We start from the raw sequence: 19,574 nt of genomic DNA on the forward strand, positions 1-19,574 counted from the left end.
TCTTGTTTTCTGAATGTATGCTTGAACAGTGCATATGTCTTTTGAAGTTGTTGTTTAAGAATGTTAAATATGTTGGCTCTTGAAAGAATGATGACTAGGAGACATGTTATTTGATAATCTGAAAAATCATAAAAATGATTCTTGAAGCAAGAAAAAGCAGCAAAGAACAAAGCTTGCAAAAAAAAAAATTAGGCGAAAAAAAAAATTTGAAGAAAAAGAAAAAGCAAGCAGAAAAAGCCAAAGCTCTTAAAACCAAGAGGCAAGAGCAAAAAGCCAATAACCCTTAAAACCAAAAGGCAAGGGCAAATAAAAAGGATCCCAAGGCTTTGAGCATCAGTGGATAGGAGGACCTAAAGGAATAAAATCCTGGTCTAAGCGGCTAAACTAAGCTGTCCCTAACCATGTGCTTGTGGCGTGAAGGTGTCAAGTGAAAACTTGAGACTGAGCGGTTAAAGTCAAGGTCCAAAGCAAAAGAAGAGTGTGCTTAAGAACCCTGGACACCTCTAATTGGGGACTTTAGCAAAGCTGAGTCACAATCTGAAAAGGTTCACCCGATTATGTGTCTGTGGCATTTATGTATCCGGTGGTAATACTGGAAAACAAAGTGCTTAGGGCCACGGCCAAGACTCATAAAATAGCTGTGTTCAAGAATCATCATACTGAACTAGGAGAATCAATAACACTATCTGAACTCTGAGTTCCTATAGATGCCAATCATTCTGAACCTCAATGGATAAAGTGAGATGCCAAAACTATTCAAGAGGCAAAAAGCTATAAGTCCCGCTCATATGATTGAAGCTATGTTTCATTGATAGTTTGGAATTTATAGTATGTTCTATTCTTTTTATCCTATTTTGATTTTTAGTTGCTTGGGGACAAGCAACAATTTAAGTTTGGTGTTGTGATGAGCGGATAATTTATACGCTTTTTGGCATTGTTTTTAGTATGTTTTTAGTAGAATCTAGTTACTTTTAGGGATGTTTTTAATAGATTTTATGTTAAATTCACATTTCTGGACTTTACTATGAGTTTGTGTGTTTTTCTGTGATTTCAGGTATTTTCTGGCTGAAATTGAGGGACTTGAGCAGAAATCAGATTCAGAGGTTGAAAAAGGACTGCTGATGCTGTTGGATTCTGACCTCCCTGCATTCAAAGTGGATTTTCTGGAGCTACAGAACTCGAAATGGCGCGCTTCCAATTGCGTTGGAAAGTAGACATCCAGGGCTTTCCAGCAATATATAATAGTATATACTTTGGCCAAGAATAGACGACGTAAACTGGCGTTCAACGCCAGCCTTCTACCAAAATCTGGCGTCCAGCGCCAGAAAAGGAGCCAAAACCAGAGTTGAACGCCCAAACTGGCACAAAAGCTGGCGTTCAACTCCAAGGAGGACCTCTACACGTGTAACAATCAAAGCCCAGTCCAAGCACACACCAAGTGGGCCCCGGAAGTGGATTTATGCATCAATTACTTACTCATGTAAACCCTAGTAGCTAGTTTATTATAAATAGGACCTTTTACTATTGTATTTGGCATCCTGGATTGTATTTTGATCCTGTGATCACGTTTTGGGGGCTGGCCATCTCGGCCATGCCTGGACCTTCACTTATGTATTTTCAACGGTAGAGTTTCTACACTCCATAGATTAAGGTGTGGAGCTCTGCTGTTCCTCAAAGATTAATGCAAAGTACTACTGTTTTCTATTCAATTCTTCTTATTTCGCTTCTAAGATATCCATTTGCACCCAAGAACGTGATGAAGGTGATGATTATGTGTGACGCTCATCATCCTTCTCCCTTATGAACGCGTGCCTGACAAACACTTCTGTTCTACATGAAATAAGCTAGAATGAGTATCTCTTAGATCTCCTAACCAGAATCTTCGTGGCGTAAGCTAGAATGATGGCGGCATTCAAGAGAATCTGGAAGGTCTAAACCTTGTCTGTGGTATTCCGAGTAGGATTCAATGATTGAATGACTGTGACGAGCTCCTAACTCGCGATTGCAGGGCGTTAGTGACAGACGCAAAAGGATAGGAAATCCTGTTCCAGCATGATCGAGAACCGACAGATGAATAGCCGTGCCGTGACAGGGTGCGTGAGCATATTATTCACTGAGAGGATAAGATGAAGCCATTGACAAGGGTGATGCCTCCAGACGATTAGCCGTGCCGTGACAGGGCATTGGATCATTTTCCCGTGAGATGACCGAAAGTAGCCATTGACAGTGGTGATGTATCACATAAAGCCAGCCATGGAAAGGAGTAAGACTGACTGGATGAAGATAGCAGGAAAGCAGAGGTTTAGAGGAACGAAAAGCATCTCCATTCGCTTATCTGAAATTCCTACCAATGATTTACATAAGTACCTCTATCCCTACTCTATTATTTATTATTCGAAAACATCATTATCAATTTATATCTGCCTGACTGAGATTTACAAGGTGACCATAGCTTGCTTCATACCGCCAATCTCCGTGGGATTCGACCCTTACTCACGTAAGGTATTACTTGGACGACCCAGTGCACTTGCTGGTTAGTTGTATCGAAGTTGTGACAAATTATGAATGTGTAATTACGATTACGCGTACCAAGTTGCTCACGTGCCAGGAATAGTTTGAGTCTGGACATCACAATTTCGTGCACCAAAGTTCGTGACTAGGAGAGCTTGATTCATGATCATCACTGCCTATGGAATCAACTTCTTGGTCTGTTCCGTCCACTTTTCCACAAGGTATATGCTTTGGAGGTTGTGCACTATCCTCCTTGGCATCAAATTCGAACTTCTCGGCAGAATCCTTTACAGTTCTCGATTCCCATGGAGGTTTAGCATCTCCTAAATCTTCAACCACTTCTTCATCTACAACTATTATGGCTTCCTCCACTTGTTCCAATACAAAGCCATGCTCCTCATTGTCCACCAAAGTTTCTAGTGTCTCCTTCATGCTACGCTCTTCTTTTGATTCTCCACATGTAGCCATGGGAGTACTTTGAGTGCTCAGATGTTGGGAAGCTATTATATTTACTTCCTCGGTTAAGGCAGTAGTGAGTTCCAGTACGTCCCTTTGCATCTTCGCTTGCCCTTGAAGAAGAACACGAAGGGTGTCATCCATTGGAGATTGGGGTGGATATGAGGGTTCATTGGTTGGGAGAGAGGGCTCATAATACAGAGGTGGTTCTTCTTGATAAGGATATGGGGATGGTGAATATTGCGGTGGTGGTTCTTGGGAGTAATTAGATTGGAATTGTGGTGGATAAGGGTCATACGGTGGTGAATGGTGAAAAGGAACTTGTGAGTGTGGTGGTTCAAAGCTATGTTAAGAGGGTGATTTATAAGCACAGGGTGGAACTTGTTGGTAACTACAAAGGGATCCACCGTATCTATTGCCTTGGCATGCATTGTAGAATGGTCGTCGTCTGTGATACTGTGGAGGGTGTTGTTGCCTAAAGGGTTGATCAAGTCCTCGTGGCTCCATCCATCTTTAGCTGTTCTGACCTTGATGCATGTTCCTGCTATAGCTTTCATTCCCTTCAACAATATTAGAACCAAACTCAAAGCGAGAGGGGTGAGAACTCATGGTAGCTAATAAGAATTAAAAATGAAAACAGAAAAAAATAAACAAGCAAAAGAAAAATATTTACAATAACCAATAATAAGGCACACGTTTGCAATTCTTCCCCGGCAACAGTGCCATTTTGAAGAACGAAATTCTCACGCGATCTAGAATTTTCACAAAAATATAATCGCGTTGCAAGTATAGCTTCTAGACCGACAAGAATTCCTTTCATACAAAATTTTTTGTTGTCACAAGTAACAAACCCAATAAAATTTATAACCCGAAGTATTCAAACCTCGGGTCGTCTTCTCAAGGAACTGCAGGGAGGTGTTCTTACTATTAGTTATGGAAAACAGTGTTTTTGGGTTTTAAAAGGTTTGAACAAGGGAAATAAATTGCAAGAATTAATAAATTAATAACTAATAAAACTCTTGGCAAGGTATGAAAATTTGGAAGTCCTATCCTAGTTATCCTTATCGATGGTGATGAGAATTGAGTTTTAATCCCACTTAGTTAACCTTTACTAAAGCAAAGGAAAGTCAAGTGGACTAATTAGTTTGATCCTCAAGTCCTAGCCAACTCCTAAGAAAGGACTAAAGTTATCGGAATTTAATTCAATTAGCAAAAATAACAATTATCAATCACGATGAGTTTGATAACTCAAGAGTCTCCAATAAATCAATTAAAGCCAAGAATATAAAAAGCTAAATAAGAATCATAAATCTGAAATACCTCAGCTTATATTAAATAAAGAAAAGCCTAACATGAATGGTTCATAAGCCAATTTGGCAACATAAGTAATTATCAAATAAAAGCATTAAAGTATCTGAAAGCAGAAGAGAAATATAAAGTAAAAGGAATATTGAACCTGTGACTGAAGATGAATTGAACTAAACTAATAGAAAACCTAAAATCCTAAATCCTAAGAGAGAGGAGAGAACCTCTCTCTCTAAAAACTACATCTAAATTATGAAAAGTGAATAATGGAAGACATCTTAATGAATGGATGCATTCCCCCACTTTATAACCTCTAATCTGTGTTTTCTAGACTTGGATCTGGGCCAAAAGGGTTTTAGAAATCGCTGGGGGCGTTTTCTGCAGTTTCTACACGTGGCGTCTATCACGCGGTCGCGTCATCTGGGAGTTTTCCTTGTCACGCGTTCGCTTCGGTCACGCGTACGCGTCATTTGCGTTCTGCTCAAGGCAAGCGTCCGCGTCAGTCACGCGTTCGCGTCGCTGCCTTTTCGCGCTAGGCACGCGGCCGCGTCGTCCATCCGTTCACGTCGCTGCCCTTTTCTTCAAAACTCCATTTTTGTGCTTTCCTTCCAATTTTGTATGTTTCCTTTCTATCCTCTAAGCCATTCCTGCCTTGGGAGATCTGAAAATACTTAACACACAAATCACGGCATCGAATGGTAATAAAGGGTAATTAAAATTAATATTTTTAAAGCATAGGAAACATGTTTTTCACATATATCACATAATAAGGAAGTGAAAGTAAAGCCATTAATTTACATGAATAAGTGGGTGAATGATTTAATAAATCACTTAAATTGAGCACAAAATATATCATAAAATATGGGTTTATCACTGCCCTCCATAGAAGGCTTCCTGTCTTGTTGAATCTTCATCAGCGAATTCCTTCAATTTCTGCGATTTGCCTCCAGTGTCAATTAGAGGAGGAATCTATTATGTACTGCTTATTCACCTACAATAAGGCAAAAGAAGTATGGCTCAGAAGCCCATTTGCAGATGTGACGATAGAAGAAGAGGAAGAAGAACTTTACCGGTGCTGGAGAAGGAAAAAAGCTTACCTATCGAGGAGTGGAGGTGACCAACAATCCTTACTCCTAGTTAAAATTATGTGCTGTAATATTTGGAGAGTTCGAAATTGCTTGCTCTTTGAATATGAAAAAACTCCACGAGAAGAGACAGAACGAGCTTCCCGAAGATTATTGATGGAAGTGGTGAATGCCCACTCAATTCTCTTCTAGTAAATCATTAGGAGTTCGAGCCCTCTTGTTAGATTCTCTTCCTTTCATTATGCTTCTTCTATAATTCTTTTTTATTATTTCTCTTTATAACTCAATAGGAGAGTTGTTTGGGAGCTCCCCACTCTCTTTTCTTTTGTCCATAATGGACCCATTATATTCCTTTGGTTTTGAAATGAATACCTTTTGCCTTTGGGAAAAAAAAAAGAACCACAAAAATGCGTTTATAGACTAGAAACGAAAATAATTTATTCACAAGCTTATAATTAAATAAAATATTCACGAAAATTAATTAAAATAAGTTTATAATTATTCACGAAATAAATATTCAATATATTAAATAAAATAAGCTTATAATTACAAATCAATATCCTTTACAAAAATTATTTACATAATTTAGAAATGCTCAAGAAAATACAAATAAAAAACATAATACATATATTTCATAATACAACAATATGAGATACGTCCTTTTACAAATATTCTATTTCGTACCAATACGAATTTTTATATTTTGGAATTTTTGCGGAGGACTAATGAACACTGACCGTTTAACCATATCAAAACTTGTCATTTGTTACAACCATGACCACTTTAACTGACAATATTTTTTCACTATCAATCTGTCTGCTATATCTACATGTATAAAAGAAAAACTTGACTTAACCATATTTCTTAAACTCTAAACACTACATTCTAGACCTTAAACATTAAATCTTTACCCTAACTCCTAAATACTAAATTTTAAACCATAATTTTAAACCGCTTATGTTTAACCGTGTGACAACACACCTTTACCATTTTAAAACACCTTCTGATTTTTCTATCACAACAACTTGCATCGAAACAGCGATAGTCCCACACCAAGCCTCATACATCAATATTACATGGATGAGATTGAGGGTTTAAGATTTTGGGATTTATGGGTTCAAATTTTATGTTTTAACATTTAAGATTCAACAATTATGGTTAAGTATTTACAGTTAAGGAATTATGGTTTAGAATTTAATATTTAGAATTTTAAGGATTAGTGAGGGTTATTGTTGTAGGGATTAAGTTTGAGAGTTTAAAGTTTAAGATTTACTTCAACTATAATGCAAATGTAATGGACACAAATAAAATTTCATATAAATTGTTTAAACCTATCTAAAACAAATAAGTTCTCTAGTTGAACTTTTTTATTGTGTTGTTAAGTTAATAAAAATTATTATGAATTTTAGCAAAGAATTTACATAATTGTTAATAAATAAAATTATGTCATTCACATCCACATAGACACATATATTGAACAAATACAGTGGTTGCCTTTTTTTTTTTTTTTTTTGGCCAAATTTATTAAGATTTCTTTCACTCTCTATGCTATATTGTTATTTAACTAGGTTCTATAAAATATATAGAAGGGTGGAGCTAATGATATATTCCACGTCATGGTTGCTACATACAGTTTTTTATTCGGGACAGAGCTGTGATTAAACAAAGCACTCAATAAGCCCATACACAATAACTCTAATGCATCAAATATAAGTAATAAATACTATACCCACTTACATTTTCTACAAACAACTTCACTCCTATCGTTACACCAAATGTCATAAAACACACAAATACACATACAATAGGTCCCTGCAAAAAACCGACAAGGCCCATGAACAACTAAGCCCATACACCCAACAATGGCCCTTCGTTAAGGTTAATCACACTCAATTGTCATTATCCTATCTTAATCAGAAATCTCTCATGTGACGGAAGCTGGAAATCAGCTGCACCATCTGCCTCACAGTACAATATCAACAGAATTTATCTCTTGGCAGAGATATTTGTCACACTACGATTGTGCCAGCACAATTCTACACATGTAGAGTGTGTCCTGGTCTATGTTCTACACGGTTGAATATATATATATATATTGTTTGCCATAGAAATGTAATTGTAATTGAAATTTCAATCACCAAAGAGATTAAAGAATTTGACATCACCTCTACTAGGGCATATTCTATCACATACATTAATCATAAAGATGACATCAAATTAGCAATTACTGCAAAATCAATTACCATCTATGAGTAACACATTGTTAAAGCATTACGATTGTTCTGTCTTATAATAGAAAGTTTTAAGGATGATTTTTTTCATAATAATGAACTATTTCACATTAGTTTAAAAAATACAATATAGTAAAAATAAATAAACAAGTATTTAGTTATAATTAATTAATTGTGGACTAAAAATTTTGCTAAAGATGATAAAAAAAATCTTTATAACACTGTACATACATCCACAAGATTAAGAACCCTACCATTTCCACCCTTTATCCTTCCAATTCATTTGATACCTCTATAAACCACATGAGTCCTTGTCTAATGCCAGCAGCATCAAAATCAAACAAATTATTGCTAGCCATTCAAATCAAGAACCAATCTAGTTAGTAAGCTAGTTTTGCTCCATTCTACTATCATCACACAAATCATAAAGCCACTTGTACGTCGACCCCACCTCTCTAATACCCTGCCTTCTTGAATTCCTTTGCTAAGTGAAAACATAGAAATAAATAAAAAAAAAAGCGTTACAAATAACCAGAGCTAACGAAAAGCATAATAGCTAATACCCTCTGCAAAATTAATTCTGTGTTTTACAAACTAGCTATTAGGTCTGAAAAAAAATTTGGCATACTTACTAATTGATATTTATAATATTTTTTTAAAATATTCACAACTAATAAAAGAAAGTGACTATTTTTTTATCGATGCAAAGCTTTTCTAAAAACATAAATTTCTGAACGTAAAATTCAAGTCAAGAGAGATCAAACTCTGAAGGAAATAGCTAAAATTCTAATTAGCTATTAATTCTGATATTAGAGAAATATTTATAAATAAAATTCGTAAAATCGAAGAATTATAGTCTTAAAGTACAAGAAATAAGGTCAACAGAATTAACCGCTTCTACATTCTTTTTCACCTATCTTAACCAAAACACCCCACAGCCGTTGGATCTCTCCGAAGACATCATGGGACGGCAACCTGAGCCGGCAGCAGGGACACGTGTTCCTCTTTCCAAGCCACGGCAAAATGCACATCCAATGAAACAAATGCTGACATGGCAACTCGCAGACGTCCCTCCCCACGCGCATCTCTTCTTTGCAAATCACGCACTCTTTTCCTCCAACCGCCACTTCCACCGCCGGCAAAGCCACTACCGCCGCCGCCGCTGCCGCCACCTCCACCTCCTCCTTATTATTCCCTCTCCCTACACAACATCCCATGGACCCCACCAGCCCCATGCACCGAACCACCGTTTCCACATAAGGGATCAAGATCGTTCCGTTACACTCCCCAATACTTGGTAATCCAAAACCGCCACAAAAAGAAACGGCCGCCAATATTTTCTCCCGGAAAGCCCTTCTCAAATTCACCCTCCATTCCGAAAAGGAATCTTCTAAAAGCTCGGGGTTGTGGTTGTGCGTCTCGCAGAACAAGAGAAGGAGGAGAACCGCGTCGAGATCGCGTTGCCGCATTGAAGTTGACAATGGCGGCGGCATTGCGGCGTGGCGAGTGAGTGTGTGGAGAGAAGAGAGGAGGTGGCGCGCGATGAGGAGGGTTTTTTGGTGGAGAGAGAGGGTATGGAGATGGTGGAGGGTTAGAGAGAAGAGGGTTGGGGAGGAGAGGAGGAGGGCGAGGCGGTGGGTGCGGTGGTTGGTGGCGGAGATGATGGAGTGGGTGAGATTGGAGACGGTGGTGGGAGAGAGAGTGGAGAGTGCTGCCATGATTGTTGATGATGTTGAAGATGTTGTTGCTTCTTCCATTGTTATTATGGGATCATGATGTGTTCTTTTTTATTTCTTGGACTTTGTTGGCTTTAGTTTCTGTTTCTTTTTCTTTTTCTTTTTCTTGCTTTTGTTTTGTTTGGTTTAAGACGGTGGTGATGGTGGTGGTGATGATGATAATTGATAAGCGAAGTAGGGGGTTTGTGGCTTTATATGTACGTGTGGGCTTGTGATTACCGTCATTAAAAATGCAACAAGTCCAATTTGTATTCACACCTAATTTGTGCTTAATATGCCATAGTTTTATAATAATTTTTTTTATCTGAAGAACTAAGATTGAAAATAACGTTAGCAAAAAGGGGGGAAAACCAGAATCAATGTACTTTTAATTAACAATCAGTTAATTTTTTTAATTCTCTTTATAGTAACAACTCAAACTATATCAACTGTTGCACATTCTTTATTTTTATTATTGATTATTATTGGTTAAAGAAATTAATTTTTTGAGAAGGGCTAAAAAATTTCTTGATACTTATATTTTCTTTTTCTTTATGCAATATATTTTTGTCTAGTGTCTATAAACATAAAATACATAAATATAATAGAATATAATTTTCATACATTAAGAGTGTAAACAAATTTTATATATACATTTAATTATGTATTGTTACATTATCAAAATAAAAAAATTAATTTTTAAAAATTTATTATTTAAAAAATTATCTAAATATAGAAAAATTTTATTTTTCTATTTTAAAAGATATTAAAATGATACTCCTTTCTCTTCTATTTATAAAATGTATGTCTCTTTATAACTTTTAAAAAACTTTTTTTTTAATTTATTTTAAATTTTTTGTGTTAATTAATGTTAATTTTATTTATTTTTCAAAAAAATAAATTATTTTTTACAAAAATACCTTTTAGCAAAAGTTTTATTTTTTTGTCATTAAATTTTGCTCACCAAAATATTCTTTAATAAATTATTTTTGATTAATTAAATTGTATTTTTATCAAAATATTTTTTTCTAAAATACCCTTCAATAATTTTTTAATTATTAAACTATGATTTTACCAAAATTTTCGTTAACAATTTTTTTTATTTTACTATTAATTTTTCGATATCAATATATATTATTTTAACATTAAATAAAAAAATCTTACCGCTGTTAATATGTATAACAATTAATATATATTGATATTGAAAAATAATCTTACCAAGATTTTTTTATTTAATGCTAAAATAATATATATTGATATCAGAAAATTAATAGTAAAATTTAAAGTAATTATTGATGAAAATTTTGGTAAAATCACAATTTAATAATTAAAAAATTATTGAAGAGTATCTTAAAAAAATAATTTAATTATTAAATTTTTTAAAAATATTTTGGTAAAATACAATTTAATTAATAAAAAAATAATTTATTAAAGAGTATTTTGGTAAAAAAAATTAATAAAAAAAGAATAAAATTTTTGTTAAAGGGTATTTTTTTTTAAAAATAATTTATTTTTTCTTAAAAAATAGATAAAATTAACATTAGTTAACACAAAAAATTTAAAATGGATTAAAGATGAAGTTTTTTAAATGTTATAAGAGAGAAAAATATACATTTTACAAATAGAAAAAAGGAGTGTCATTTTAGCATATTTTAGAAGAAGAGAGTAAAATTTTTCTAAATATATAATTATATAAAATTTTTTATATTATTAATATTTTAAATTAAATTCAATATAATAATACATAAATGTATTTAGCTATATTAATACAGAAATAAAAAGAGAAACAATAACTAAAAATGCATTGTTGCAGTGTAAATTTCAAAAAGAATGATAATATTATTATGTTTTCAAGGTTTTTTTAATCAGTGTCCTATTTAACCATACCTGTCATGGCAAATCTATTTATTATTTTTTTTACTTAAATAAATTAAACAAAAGAAAAAAAAATAAAGAAACTTCTTAAATAGAGGACAACCTCATTTAAGATTATTCTTAAACTCTTCGAAAAAAAAAAGAAGTTTCACTTGATAAAGTTGTAAATTTATTGCTATTTTTATCAAAATGTCTGTCACTATTAAACAAAAATTAACACACCAATTCTAATATATGATATCCCTTATTTTAAATATCAATAAATCTAAAACCACCCTAGTAATTAATAACAAAGATCAAATCCAAAATCTATTTATCATTGATTGTGCTTCAGTTAATTTGAGACAATTACTATTTGGATTTAGCTGTGCTTCATTTTTCTATTTAGTTTTCCTTTTGTAGACAATGCTTCAGTTAATTTGAGGGGCAGTAAAATCAACCTATTAAAAAGATTTTTATAGTAGTTGTACAGTGTTAATTATTCTTTCTTTATTTACACGATTAGACGAACAACACTTTATAGATAGGTGGGTTCTAGACTTCTAGTTTGGTCATTCAGTGATAAGTGGTTTGAATTTATGATATAACAACCACCCAACACTACTTGAGTTTATATTTTCTAAATTAAGAAAATATGTATAAGTAATAAAGAAGGAGAATAATAATTCTATAATTCTTTACATTAGAAAATCCAAGATTCCTAGTCTTTTGTTATTATACTAATTTATTATTATAGTTGTAGAAACCTAAAAGATTATATATTTTTCAACAAAAATAATTACCTCATTCTTATAAGAGTAATTATCTATTCAAAATTTTTAAAGTCGAATATTTTAATTAATTTTTTATATTTTAAAATATATAAATAATTTTTAATATTTATTTTATTAAACAATACAATATTTTATAATTTGATCTGTTAAATAATAACTGTTATTGTTGATGTGTAATATTAATTCATACACATAGTTATATTAAATATTTACATGCGTGAATTAGACAAATCAATCTCTAAAATAAAATATAAAATAGTCTTCACTAAATTTAAAAACTCTTAAAATAATTTTAAAAAATTTTAAAATAATCTCTTCGATGTTTATGCTTCTGACGAATGTGCCATTGGTTGTGGAAAATCTACACAACAATGGTAATTATTTTTAAATTAATAAATTTTAATTTCCAAAATTTTTGTTTATTTATCTCAAATTTGCTTTATATATATATATATTTTCAAAACAAATTATATATATAATTTTTAAAATAAATTATAAATTAATTTTAAAAAGACATTATTTTTCAAAAAAATTAAATAACTTAAAATAAATGAATTATTATTTATTTTTGATTATACAAGATATTAATTTAATTTAATTTGTAGTATAATATTTTAAAATAATTTCTTAATGTTGAAGAAGATAATGAACTAATTGTTCGAGAAGAGATGAGAAAACATTTAATTTAACATATATTTTTTTAAAGAAACAATTGGAAATATTTGTATAAGTGCTTATGAAGTAGGAGTGACAACATGCACCCTACTCGCAGGTATCCAATCCGACTCCACTCGATCAGGTAGGGTTGCCAACCCAATTTGCAGTGGGTAGGGTAGGATTCTCATGCGGGTCGAATAGGGTGCGAGTTGAGCAGTAACCTACCCGACCAACTCGCACCCTATATATGTATATGTTATATACTTATATAAAAATATGCTTCAAGTGGATGTTGAATCAAAAACCTCTCACTAAATGCAAAAGATACTTAGCCACTAAAAGATGATCATTAATTGATAATTTAATACTTTTTTCACTTAAAAGTCAGTTCTATTTTAAATTATCATCAAGTTATATAATAATGTTGCATCTTTTTTGTAACCTACGGATAGAATTGGGTATCCACGGGTAAGGATAGGGTTAGAATATTCTCAACCCGCGGGTAGAATTAAAGTTGGATCCAAACAATACCCTACCCTACCCATTTCCATTCCTATTACGAAGGCAACACTTTATTTGGAACTTATATGCAATCAGAATCAAGTTATCTCTAAAGTCAAATTTACAAACTTTGGTCAACCATAAGATCAAGGTGGATCATTTACAAAATCTCAATGTGAAACTCTTACTACTACTTTGCATAGGTGAACACTTAATAGTCACATGTGCATGTTAATGTTCTACGCCATCAGTTGTAACGGCCTAGTTTTCGGCAAAACGGAATTATTTCTCGAAAAGCCTAGTTAAAGCCAGCATCTCGCTATGTCCTTAGTTACTAACTAGCGAAGATTTCGTTTTTGAGGCGCTTCGACTAGAAATTTTAAAATTCTGATTTTCGCGGTTAGAGTCGTTTCGACAAGTCAGGCCCGAATCTTGAGAGAATAAAAAATATAATACAATAACCTGGCCTAAAATCTATCGACACTCTATGATGAACTTAGCGATGCTAATGTATCAGCATGGATTTTTTATTTCAAGATAATCACGTTACTAGTATTATTTATACTAATAGCTCATATATTTGCTCTATGAGTATAATTACTAGTGATATAATATATCTAGCTTTAGTAATTATTTCTTTAATATATTTTATTAATTTAGTCGGGTGACTAATCACCCTTGGGATTTGGGCCATGTTGATTCGAGCCACCTCCTGCTTATTTTTCCTCTCTTCGTACATAATCTCAATAACTACCTCCTGCTTCCTTTCTTTTTCTTTTTATGTGATGTTGAAAAGAAGAACAAGAGAGAAAATTTGAAAATTTCATAGTCAGATAGTTTCTGATGTTCGATCCTTTAGTTCTAAATTTTCAATTAAGATTTTAAACCGATTAAAGTGTTAGTCTCTTATTCCTTTTCACAATCGTATTAGATTTGTCAAGGAGAGAAACTTCTTCTTGAACTTGTGATGATAATTCGGTTATCATATATATCATAGTTTATAAGTTGTTTTTGATTAAAAGTTAGGAAAAAAAGCGAGCTAGAAATCGTCAAGAGGAAATCAGTTTTTGTAAGCTAAAATGAAGAGGTAACGTTTGGTAAATTTATTATGAATTGAATGTGTTTTGATGCTTGCCTTATGTTTGATTGTCTGAGGTTTGAAACCAAATGTTTGCATGACGTTTTTAACGTATTCTAATGGTTAAAAATTTGGGCACTGGGCACCCTCCCCTTTGAAGACATGTGAGATTATATGGGCGCTAGGTTCCTAGCCACGCAACATACGTGGGTGCTAGGCTCCCTGTTAATCAAACTTGGGCGTCAGGTGTTGGGCACTAGGCGCTTGCATTCTGTGACAAGATTTCACACTTCGAAGGCACTAGGCGCTAGGCGTGGGCGCTAAGTGCCATACGTTGTGACTTGCGGTGTTTGGTACCCACAATTGGCGCTAAGTACCAAAGCACAATACAACAGAGTTTTGTAAAGAACTAAAGGAATATGTAAATTGGTAAAAATTTAAAAGTGAAAGTGCAATTAGTCTAAAGACTGAAGAGTTTTAATACAATTAACTAAAGCCTAGAGATTAGAACATAAGTAACTAAAGTCTTAAGGTTAAAAGGACATAAAAAAAGAGATGAAAACATAGCAGGCAAATAACTTAAAAGTTTCAAAGAATATAATGCTAATTATAGTAAAAGACATAAAAAGATAATACAAAAGTCTAGATTCTAGGGTTTTCATCATAAAACACCTAGAGAAAGGTACGAGGACAGGACTGTAAATAATTATGGCATTAAAAGGAGAATAGGATGTGAAAGATATTAATAAAAAAAAAAGAGTTATGAAATTAATGAAAGTGGGCTTGGCCTTGAAAAACTTGAGAAAAGCAGAATGTGTAAGCTAATGATTGCATTTAGAAACTAATGATTGTTGATTGAGCCTCTGGTCGAATAATGATTGTTGATTTGGGCCGTTGGGCCAAATATAAAAGACGGGAATGCCCGTGGATTATATTGATTTGCTTTCCAGACATACTTAGCAAGAGTGTTGTTCCTGTAAGGCAAGGTCCCTTATAGAGGTATGACATGCATGCTCAACCAGAGTGATGTTCCTGTAAGGCAAGGTTGCTTACAAAAGTATTACTATAATGTGCGTAGTTTTGATTAGCTCTGGAAATGCCATATCTGGCTAGGTGTGCCGGGTTACGTCGGGAGCAAGTAGAAATCAACACATGAGCTCATGACCTACACTAGGACTAAACACGCGTCATACTTGTTTGCGCATTCTTTTCTGTCATGTATTCTATATGAATGTATGTGTGTTTTTCTGTGTTTGTCTTTTCTGTGATACTTTTTGTATTTTCTGTTTGTTTATTATTTTCTGTACTTTATTATGTTTCGTATTCTCTGTTTACATACCGTTTGTCTAAATGAACAATAAAATGCTAATGAACTTAACTAACAACCATAACCTTAATAAGAACCCCCAAGTTCTTACTCCCTATTCTTTCCTTCAGATGGAGACGGGAGTGCTCTTCTATGAGTTGGACCCTCCGTTCATCTTTGAGGACCCAATGACATTTGGACGTTACTATGTTTTTGGTAGGAAACCTAATGTATGTATGCATGTATTGCGCGATAGGCCCTTTTCACACCCACTAGATAGTTCAGACTTTGACTCGGATATGCCATACAATTTTCCTCTATCTTGGTTACACCCGAACAGCCACGGTCATTCTTTTCCTAGTCCTCTGATACATGCTTATCTTTTACATCCCAGGAGAGGGTTACATCTCAGATCCACCTCCGGACGTCATCATACCTTCGGCACCTCATGCACCTCCTTCACCAGCCGAGTAGCTACAGGCGCAGTTCGGCCCACTAGGCGAAGCGTTAGCTCTAGTGTATGCCAATGGTCTTATACTAGGCTGGAGTAGTAGTTCATTCGGCGGAGCATCTATATCAGAGGATTCAGAAGAGGAGGATCCAGAGGAAGATCCAGAAGAGGAGGAGTTACCATCTTCTAGGAATAGTTCATTTGCAGGAGGAGATCTACCAAATGGCGATATCTGACTTCGGTTAGGGAGACATCAGTTGGTATTTTTGGTGGCATCTTAGTTTAGTACTTTTTAGTTTAGTCTCTCCCTTTTATTAGTGTATAGAAAGAATAGGAGAGTCTAGAAGTGCTAGGGTAGCCCAAGCACCAGTTTAGTAGCTTTTGTTTGGGCTAGGGTCTGAGGATGTCATATATTCATACATGTATATATTTATCTTATGGGATGTATACTGATAGGATCTGTAAATGTACTAGCGTGTGATGATATATGAACGTTCTATTAATATTTTATGCTCATGATGTTGATTACTCCTTGTTATGCAGATTTTTAGTAAATCTGGGTTGGTTCGATCTCTATTGATCTGGGAGCAAAACCTACTCCTCTTATGAATAGCAATTTTCGAATTGTACACCAAAAGATCCCAATTTTGGACAAATAGAGAAGAAAAGGAAAAACTTGAAATGTAAATTAAATTTAAATAACTTGAAATCAAAATTATAGAACAAAGTAAATGACACAAAATTAAATCAAAGCAATAAAATGCCTTCAACAAAGGTTAAATGACTTCGAATTCGAAAGAAAATATAGAAAAGTTAAAGAAGAAAACAAAGACTTTGCATGGAAAATAAATTTGCAGAAAGAGTAAAGATTACAAGGAATTTTAAAGAAATGTAAAAGACATGGAAGGAATCCAACAGAAAAGAAAGCTCTTTGCAAACCAAGAAAGTCACTGAGGATGTGAATGTGCGAGAGTATTTTTTCTGAAAATGAATTCCAACCCTTATTTCTTCCAAGTTATGTCTATTTATAGCCTTTTTCAGGCAATCAGAATTCCTTCATGTGCTCCACATACAAGAAAATCAAACATAATTGTTCCCGCTATAACAAGTGTGATAACCGTCTTCAACTGCCTCAATCACTGGTCTTTCCATTGCTTCGATCATGGACCTTCATTTTCAATTTGCACCTTCGATCAACCTAGCTTGCTCATCGATGATTTCTTTTGATCATCGTAAGCACCTTCTTGACATAGTCCAGACGAATGTCTTCGATTTGTTTATAATCAAATTTAAATTTTTTTTTTAGCCAACAAATTGCTCCCTTGAATTGACAATTCCTTCCTTAAAGAATGTGTCAATTCAATAAAACTTTTTTCTTTTTTTTTTATTTAAAACTAAGAAAACAAAATTTAAATCCCAAAAACATTCGGGATCTCCAACTAACACCAATTTTTGGAAACTGTTCCACTTCATCTCGCACGGTTTTTCATTACTTTCGGGTGATTCATCTCTCCTCAACTCAAAAACCTCTTCAATTTTAACTTATAAATACCACTTTATTAACTTTTAAAACTTTTTTCAGAAATTTTTTCGCATATGAGTGACAGGCCTGCTACCATAGCTACTATGAAGCGCAAAGCAGAGTTTTTGAAAGCTTCAAAAAAGAAATTGAAGTCTTTAAAAACCTCTTCCGCAGCATCAAGCTTAGCAGAGGTAACATAACGAAACTATGTATATGTCTATATTTCACATATTGAACACTGTATTTTAACACCAAAAAATTTTATTTTAGGCCAAACAGTATACAAGCAAGTCTGTCGACTCTCCATCAAAGGATTCAAGCTCAAAAAATTCTCAACCAAACACTGGAAATTTTGAAGTTGATTCTGAAGATGTCTCTTTAAGTTCTTTCGATGTGGCGGATTTTGAAGCCACTAAGGTATTTCATCATTATTACTTGTGTATTATTTTATTTTTAAAAAAAAGGTACAACCCCTTTTATCTATAATGTTTATATACAGGAAGCATCTCCTCCTCCAAAAACATCGATGCTGGCCCAATTATTCATCAACTATCCTTTACATCCTCCAGTACCAATTCGATTCCAACAATCAATGTTGGACCAGAAATAGCAAAGAATGATGAAATAATTTCTTTACAAATTGAAAAGGTTGTTGATCCATTATCGACCACAAATGATATCATTGTGAATATTTCTGTCGACGAGGTCAAGCCCACACCCCTTGCACAAGATCGAATTTCGCATTTGCTTCAAACTGGAGGTAGAGAAGTCAATAACCAAGGCGAAGAAATCATTGATCTTAGCCAAGGTGATGATGTTGTCAGTGAGATTCTTATGATCATGTCAAAGATCTCTAAAGGCAAAGAAACTAAGTTATCAAGTTCCGAGAATAAATCAGTTCATCTAGATCAGAACCCACAAGTCCCTAATCTTCTCGAAACCATACATGATCAAAATATCATAAGAGATCTTATTGACCCTGGTGTTTTCAATCTTCTTCAGAAACTAAAACTTTTGCTTGTCAGTCCTATTGAAGCATGGTTCTTACAAGATGATCTTAATGCTGCTCTTAACCAAATTTTGAGTTTGAATATCTCCACTCAAAATCTTCCTGATCATGCCAAACTACTTGTGTCTTTCATCCACCATACCAAAAAATTTTCTCATGTCAAGACGAACTTGAACTTCATTGAAAAAGTATGAAAGAAATCAAAGATCGAAGTGTCAAGGTGAAAGTTTCTTTAGCTGATAAGATACGAAAGGCATCAAATTACAGAACTTATCTGACTAAGGCCTCTATTGAATTGGAACAACTAATTAACAGAAAAAAAATGAGTTTGAGAAAGAACTTGTTAAAATCAGACTGAACAAAGCTCTTCTTTAAAGGCCTTTCGATAAAGTAACTGTTCGACAAAGAAGTCCTTACTCTATCAAAGGAAAAAGAGAATTTAGATGGTCAAACTCTCCAACACCAGACTGCCGAAAAAGAGCGTGTTCAAGAGCTTGAATTACTTGCACAAGATCGTATTGAGATAAAAGAACAATTGGATCACCTTTTGCAACTTTATGGGGATTGAAGGCTAGGGATACCAAGTTTCTTTAGTAACTGAAGTTCCTCTTAAATTCGTTACTTGAATTCGCATTTGGTATTAATTTTGGTTTTACTTATTACCTTTGTGACATTGATAACGTTTCAAATACTTTTTATTTATCGATTTTATCTCGATTCTAGTATCAATATATTTAATTCGATATGCATTTTCTGAAGATAAATTGATCATTTGAAAAGGTCTCTCTCAATTAGGAGACCACTTTTTATAAACTCTAGATTTTTTTTATCAATTGGCAAAATCACTTTTAAAACTAACTCACCATTGTCAAAAATCTCTTCCTTAACTCGTCGATTATGGATACGAGCTATACTTTTTTTTGGCGAATAAAGTTGTCGAGTGCTAACGATAAAAATGTGTAACTTAAACATTTACTTTCATCATCTAAATGTGTCACTTAAACAATTTTCATTACAAACTAACGATAAAAATGACAAAATCATTGCATTGTCCTAAAGTATTAAAGAACAGAAATTAATTTGACCTTTTTTTTAGAGT

General features: G+C 33.6%; 1 protein-coding gene and 1 long non-coding RNA gene across 2 annotated transcripts; both read right to left on the minus strand.

Moving 5' to 3' along the window:
* Positions 1–4,275: 4,275 nt before the first annotated feature.
* LOC140177019 (uncharacterized) lies at positions 4,276–8,067 on the minus strand. Its single transcript, XR_011868471.1, has 3 exons — positions 7,843–8,067; positions 5,370–5,736; positions 4,276–5,263 (listed from the first exon to the last, which is right to left on the minus strand). It is a non-coding gene; the product is annotated as an uncharacterized lncRNA (long non-coding RNA).
* A 287-nt stretch (positions 8,068–8,354) lies between these two features.
* LOC112727315 (E3 ubiquitin-protein ligase SGR9, amyloplastic) lies at positions 8,355–9,694 on the minus strand. Its single transcript, XM_025777007.3, has one exon. It carries the CDS (start codon positions 9,343–9,345, stop codon positions 8,476–8,478), a length of 870 nt encoding a protein of 289 aa, XP_025632792.1. The 5' UTR covers positions 9,346–9,694; the 3' UTR covers positions 8,355–8,475.
* Positions 9,695–19,574: the final 9,880 nt, after the last annotated feature.

This window comes from Arachis hypogaea, chromosome 12 (assembly GCF_003086295.3).
Source record: "Arachis hypogaea cultivar Tifrunner chromosome 12, arahy.Tifrunner.gnm2.J5K5, whole genome shotgun sequence".
NCBI lineage: Eukaryota > Viridiplantae > Streptophyta > Magnoliopsida > Fabales > Fabaceae > Arachis > Arachis hypogaea.

What these genes read in the sequence shown, in the direction of transcription:
- LOC112727315 (XM_025777007.3), bottom strand. Translation starts at nt 9,345, where the DNA reads ATGGAAGAAGCAACAACATCTTCAACATCATCAACAATCATGGCAGCA.